The sequence below is a fragment of the Oncorhynchus clarkii genome, chromosome 4 (assembly GCF_045791955.1).
Source record: "Oncorhynchus clarkii lewisi isolate Uvic-CL-2024 chromosome 4, UVic_Ocla_1.0, whole genome shotgun sequence".
In the NCBI taxonomy this organism is placed as follows: Eukaryota; Metazoa; Chordata; class Actinopteri; order Salmoniformes; family Salmonidae; genus Oncorhynchus; species Oncorhynchus clarkii.
In genome coordinates this window covers 89245080-89251079 of record NC_092150.1, presented here as the reverse complement: position 1 = coordinate 89251079, position 6000 = coordinate 89245080, and the positions used below count along the sequence as shown (strand labels likewise).

The window sequence follows — 6000 nt, the reverse complement described above, 5'->3', positions numbered from 1 at the left end:
ATCTATTCCAATTCCAGTGCCATTTTCAATGTTATTCTATTATATGCTATTATATTCTAGCTCCATATTATATTATATTGTAATATACTCTATTGTATTGTATTCCATTTTATCTTGGGTCAGTGGATGGTGCTTTGTGGAAGTGTGTTGTATAGCCTATGTCACCAACAGCAGAAATAGCATTTTGGCATTGATAATAGAATAATTTTAGTCGGCAACCAAAGTCGGATGTTCGGTTGCAAAATGTAGCTCCTCCTCCTCGGTCGTGCCCAATTTCAACACAGACGGAGAGTGAGGGTTCATTGGGTAGTGGGGTTGGTTGGCCCTACGTGGTGACGTAAACGGGCGTTTACATTGGGAAAGTTCGTTTTGCATGGCCCTGTGGCCCGTTTCAGCGGAGTTGAAATGTTTTAAAACAAAGGTGTCAAACTCATTCCACGGAGGGCCGAGTGTCGGTGGGTTTGCGTTCTTCCCTTGTACTTGAGTGATGAATTAAGGTCAGTAATTTGTAAGGAATTCCTCACACCTGGTGGCCTTGGGCTGAAATTGAAAGGGAAAAACAAAACCTTGCAGCTCATAGGCCATCCATGGAATGACTTTGTCACGCCTGTTTTAGACCATCCCATTATTGGTCCTTAAAGGAAATCTCCACCCACCCGAGACAGCTGGCCATGCAAAACGAAGTGGCCCATTGATACTTCGCTCGACGCTGAACAGAATGACATCTCCATACATTATTTAAAAAACAAACGTTTGGCTATATTTGTTGAGTTTGAACTCCTTGTGAAAGTAGGCTACTGTTTTGTCAACTTCAGCACAACGAGAACAGAAAAAAAGTGCGCCTATGCTACTTGTAATGTAGTCTATGAGTGACTTGTCTAGTTTACCCTTTGCAAAGCGAATTATTGAATGGTTGTTTAGCGAACCGAAACGTCACATTTTCATTTCGGGGAATGCCTTTACTTTAAACTACTTTATTTGCTAACGTGGCATCAAATAGAGAGTGGTGTCGGTTGTAGTTTCTGATTGGTGAACTTCGAGTGGTGGTGTAGCTGGTTTGGCTTGTGTCCCAAAACTAGAGTACTGTCAAAAGATCTGGGAGCTGTCGCACAATTCAAGCTGGTCCGAACTCTCACTAAAATGTAAGAGAAGCATACGTGTCTGTATTGTATTCACCGGCCCGTTTTAATTAGTGAACTTCAACATGAGCGGCGAAAATGAAAAACCCTCCTTGGTTTATGGCGAAATCAAAGACAATCAAAATGTGTTAGATCTGGAAAAAATTACAATTATGAAGTCTGCCGTTGACAGCGAGGACGTGCGCATGGAGCACAAGATACGACTCAACCAGAACGGGGACGATACAAACCAAACCATCAAACTATACAAGCGGCGATGGTTCATCGTGTTGCTATTCAGCTCGTATTCTCTCTGCAACTCGTTCCAATGGATCCAGTACGGAATTATCAACAACATTTTCATGAGGTTCTACGGTGTAGAGTCTTTCACTATAGATTGGATGTCTATGATATACATGTTGACTTACATCCCCTTCATATTCCCGGTCACCTGGCTACTGGATAAGAAGGGGCTCCGTGTCATTGCGCTGGTGGCTACAGCCATGAATTGCGCGGGGACTTGGATCAAAGTGACCAGTGTGAGACCCAACCTGTTCGCAGTCACCATGCTCGGACAGTTCTGTTGCTCCCTTGCGCAGGTGTTTATCCTTGGGATGCCGTCGAAGATCGCCTCGGTGTGGTTTGGATCGGAGGAGGTGTCCACCGCTTGCTCCATCGGGGTCTTCGGAAACCAGGTATGTTATGTAGTCTAAGGTCAGATACATTCAAAAGTAATTGCAGATGTAGATATTTGTTTATGTAGTCGGTCATTTTGTACTTTAAAAAAGTATTAGTCACTTATCGGAATGTTAAAGATTACTCCACCAATGTGTCCATTTGGCCCAGTTGGGAATTGCGCAATTACGCAATACTCAAGCCACCGCTGGCCTATATTGGCCAGTTGGTTAATCTCTCATCCTCTGCCCTCAAAGGTGTAAGGTCAATGTCATCACATGCATATTAATTTGTCCCATTGACGAGACTCCGAGAGAACAGTGTACAGTGTCAGAGTCTAGTCACAAATTCAAGCCACCATGAATTATCTCTGAGCCTCAAAGGTGAACGTCACAGGTACAGGTTTATTTGTCCCACTGACCAAATGACCTGGCTTGAGAGCTCAATGTATAGGGTTATCTATACCATAGCATAATCACAGGACATAAGCCCTCAGGGCACCACAACAATTTCAATGGAAACCTACTCTATTGATGGTTGAAGTGGGGAAACATAATATTTCCATTTACTCCTCGAGACATATGACCATTTAAGGTTCCTGTGTTGTTGAGATTCTACGTTTGGACGCCACGCTTGCTTGCTTCATTCCGTGCTGTGTTTAAGATCCATAGGTCCTGAATGAGGGAATCTCATGTGGGGTGGCAGGGTAGCCTAGTGGTTAGAGCGTTGGACTAGAAACCGAAAGGTTGCAAGTTCATATCCCCGAGCTGACAATGTCTGTCGTTCTGCCCCTGAACAGGCAGTTAACCCCTAGTTCCTAGGACGTCATTGTAAATAAGAATTTGTCCTAGTTTAAATAAAGGTAAAAAATAAAAAAATATCTCGTTATAACGAGAATCACCAGCTGGAAGATGAGACATTTCTCCAAAAGAAAACATGGGCCTTAAAGACAATATCTTCTTGTTACAGGGAAGTCGACATCTCCGCGTAACACTTCTACCTATTCACATGTTTTAAAAAAAAACTACGTCGACATCTCCGCATAACACTTCTACCTATTTACATGTTTAAAAAAAAAAAACGTATAACCTGACATTGTTATGTTACAGGGAAGTTGACATTTCATATTTCAGGCCCCCATATAGAGGCTGGGCCTTGACTTTTTCCGTTACGTGTTACGTTACACCCTTATTCTAAAATTGCTGGGGATTCGTTAAAAAAAATCTGTCTATGCACAATACCCCATAATGACATCACAATACCCCATAATGACATCACAATACCCCATAATGACAAAGCGAAAACAGTTAAAAAAAAAAAAAAAAAAATCACATTTCTAAAAAATTGATCATCCTTGAGATGTTTCTACAACTTGGTTGGAGTCCACCTGTGGTAAATTAAATTGATTGGACATGATTTGGAAAGGCACACACCTGTCCATGTAAGGTCCCACAGTTGACAGTACATGTCAGAGCAAAGATCAAGCCATGAGGTCGAAGGAACTGTCCGTAGAGCTCCAAGACAGGATTGTGTCGAGGCACAGATCTGGGGAAGGGTACCAAAAACTGTCTGCAGCATTGAAGATCCCCAAGAACACCGTGGAATCCAATCCATAATTCTTAAATGGAAGAAGTTTGGAACCACCAAGACTTCCTAGAGCTGGCTGCCCAGCCAAACTGAGCAATCTGGGGAGAAGGGCCTTGGTCAGGGATGTGACCAAGAACCTGATGGTCACTCTTAGAGTTCCAGAGTTCCTCTGTAGAGATGGAAGAAATATCCAGAAGGGCAACTCTCTGCAGCACTCCACCAAGCAGGCCTTTATGGTAGTGGCCAGACAGAAGCCACTCCCTCCACAACCACCCGAACTCAACCCAATTGAGATGGTTTGGGATGAGTTGGACTGCAGAGTGAAGGAAAAGCAGCCAACAAGTGCTCAGCATTCGTGGGAACTCCTTCAAGGCTGTTGGAAAAGCATTCCTCATGAAGCTGGTTGAGAGAATGCCAAGTGTGTGCAAAGCTGTCATCAATGCAAAGAGTGGCTACTTTGAAGAATCTCAAATATAAAATATATTTTGATTTAACACTTGGTTACTACATGATTCCTTATGTGTTATTTCATAGTTTTGATGTCTTCACTATAATTGTAAGGAAAAACCCTTGAATGAGTAGGTGACTAAACTTTTGTGTGTATTTATACTGCACAATCTGATTAACCCAGATGAGGGCATTGTAGATATTCACAGTTGTCTGTCTCTTCTAAGGAAGTGTACACATCAGTGTAGGCTAAGTTATACAGCTAATATGGAAATATGTTAGGTATAGCTGGTGTTCCAGTCCATTTGCCTAACTACTGAGTTGTTGCACATTAACAGAGTTGTCTTAATTCATCACATGTTGATTTGAAACGGACGGTGTAATTTAACCTCTGACCTCAAGCTGGTGTCTTATGGAGTCTTTGTATCTTCTCGCATCAGATTTGTTATTTTCACAAATATTGTTTTTATTTTTTTACTTTTCTTATTTTCCTAGTTAGTTGAACTCTCATTTGCAGGCTCACTAATGAACTTTGAGACTGGTAATTAAAGAATGAGCCTGTTTTTCCTCTCTTATTTCACGTTACCTCATTGTTACCCTGCAACGAGGTGTCTCCGATGTGCCGGTGCCTTTTCCAAATAAGGAGGTGTAAAAAGAAAAGAACCAGCACGCTGCTTTCTCTAAAGTTATCATGAAGTAATTCACCGTAACCAGTAACCTCAGATCAAGTTTTCCCGATTTATGATATATTTTTTTAAAGAGAAGTTTACACATCCTAATGAAGGTTGTTATGAGATAACAATGAGAAAACGTGAAATGAGAGAGAACCGGCTCATTCTTTAATTACCAGCCTCAAAGTTAATTTGTGGGCCTGCAACTCAGTAGTTAGGTATAGAGAAGTTTACACATCCTATGAAGGCTGTTGTTCAGCCAGTATGGAAATGTATTAACCAAATGGGGTGAATAACAAATTTGGCCTCAGTGATTTGTTAATGTGAAACTACTCCGAGTCGTCTTAGTTTAGCCGAGAAACATTCCTTAAACCCAGGAGATTTTTAACCCCAGGAGATTTTTAACGGGTGACTATCTAGCAACAAAAAAAAAAAATGTATACAATGAGCACTCGGTTAGATCTGATAGGGGAGACTGGGGTTGGTTGTCACACTGTATTTCTCAGCACCAGTATCTTACAATACTATTTTCAATATCAGGAGAAAGACCAAGGTCTTAGGTTGAAATGGGGACCTTTTTTATCCTCTAACTTCATTCTAACATGGAGTTATATAGGGATACTGTGGTTTATTTTTGTAGGGGTCCAGATTTTGCAGCTCTTTCAGAACATCAGCTATCTGGATTTGGGTGAAGGAGAAATGGGGGAGGCTTGGGCAAGTTGCTGTGGGGGTGTGCAGGGCTGTTGACCGGGGTAGGGGTGGCCAGGTGGAATGCATGGCCGGTTGTAGAAAAATGCCTGTTGAAATTCTCTATCGTGGATTTATCAGTGGTGAGTGTTTCCTAGCCTCAGTGCAGTAGGCAGCTGGGAGGAGGTGCTCTTATTCTCCATGGACTTTACAGTGTTCTGGAACTTTTTTGAGTTTGTGCTACAGGATGCAAATATGTTTGAAAAAGCTAGCCTTTGCTTTCCTAACTGCCTGTGTGTGTGTGTGTGTATATGTGTGTATATATATATATATGTATGTATGTGTGTGTGTGTGTGTGTGTGTGTATGTGTATGTATTTATTTATTTATATATTTATACATTATATATTTATACATTATATATTTATATATTATTACATTATATTTATATAATATATATATTTTTTGGGGGGGTTACATCCTATCTACTTTTGAAACGCATGCTGTGCCCTAAAGAAATTAATATGTAATGTTGTAAATATACTGAACAAAAATATAGACCATTTGAAAAGATTTGACTGAGATACCGTTAATATAAAGACATCCGGCAATTGAAATATATTTGTCTGGCCCTAGTCATGTGGTATCTATAGATTGGGCAGGGGCAACAGCCATGAGGGGGCCTGGGAGGGCATACCCAGACATTCAGAATGAGGTTTTTTTTTTTTCTCCCACAAAAGGGGTTTATTACAGACCGAAATGTAGTCAGCTGTCTGGGTGGCTGGTCTCAGACGGCCCCGCAGGTGAAGAAGCCAG

General features: G+C 41.3%; 1 protein-coding gene across 4 annotated transcripts in view; it reads left to right on the top strand.

Annotated features, from left to right (window-relative positions):
* The first annotated feature begins 432 nt into the window (after positions 1 to 432).
* LOC139407423 (choline/ethanolamine transporter flvcr2b-like) overlaps positions 433 to 6000 on the top strand; it is a 57007-nt gene continuing 51439 nt past the window's right edge. Inside the window, exon 1 of one of the 4 annotated variants that reach the window (XR_011634100.1) lies at positions 433 to 1813. Coding sequence is in view for 2 of the 4 variants with exons in the window: in XM_071151191.1 (XP_071007292.1) it covers positions 1205 to 1813 (609 nt within the window). In the remaining 2 variants the exon portion in view is untranslated. The remainder of the gene's footprint in view (positions 1814 to 6000) is intronic. The other 3 variants (XR_011634099.1, XM_071151191.1, XM_071151190.1) reach the window with 3 other exon arrangements.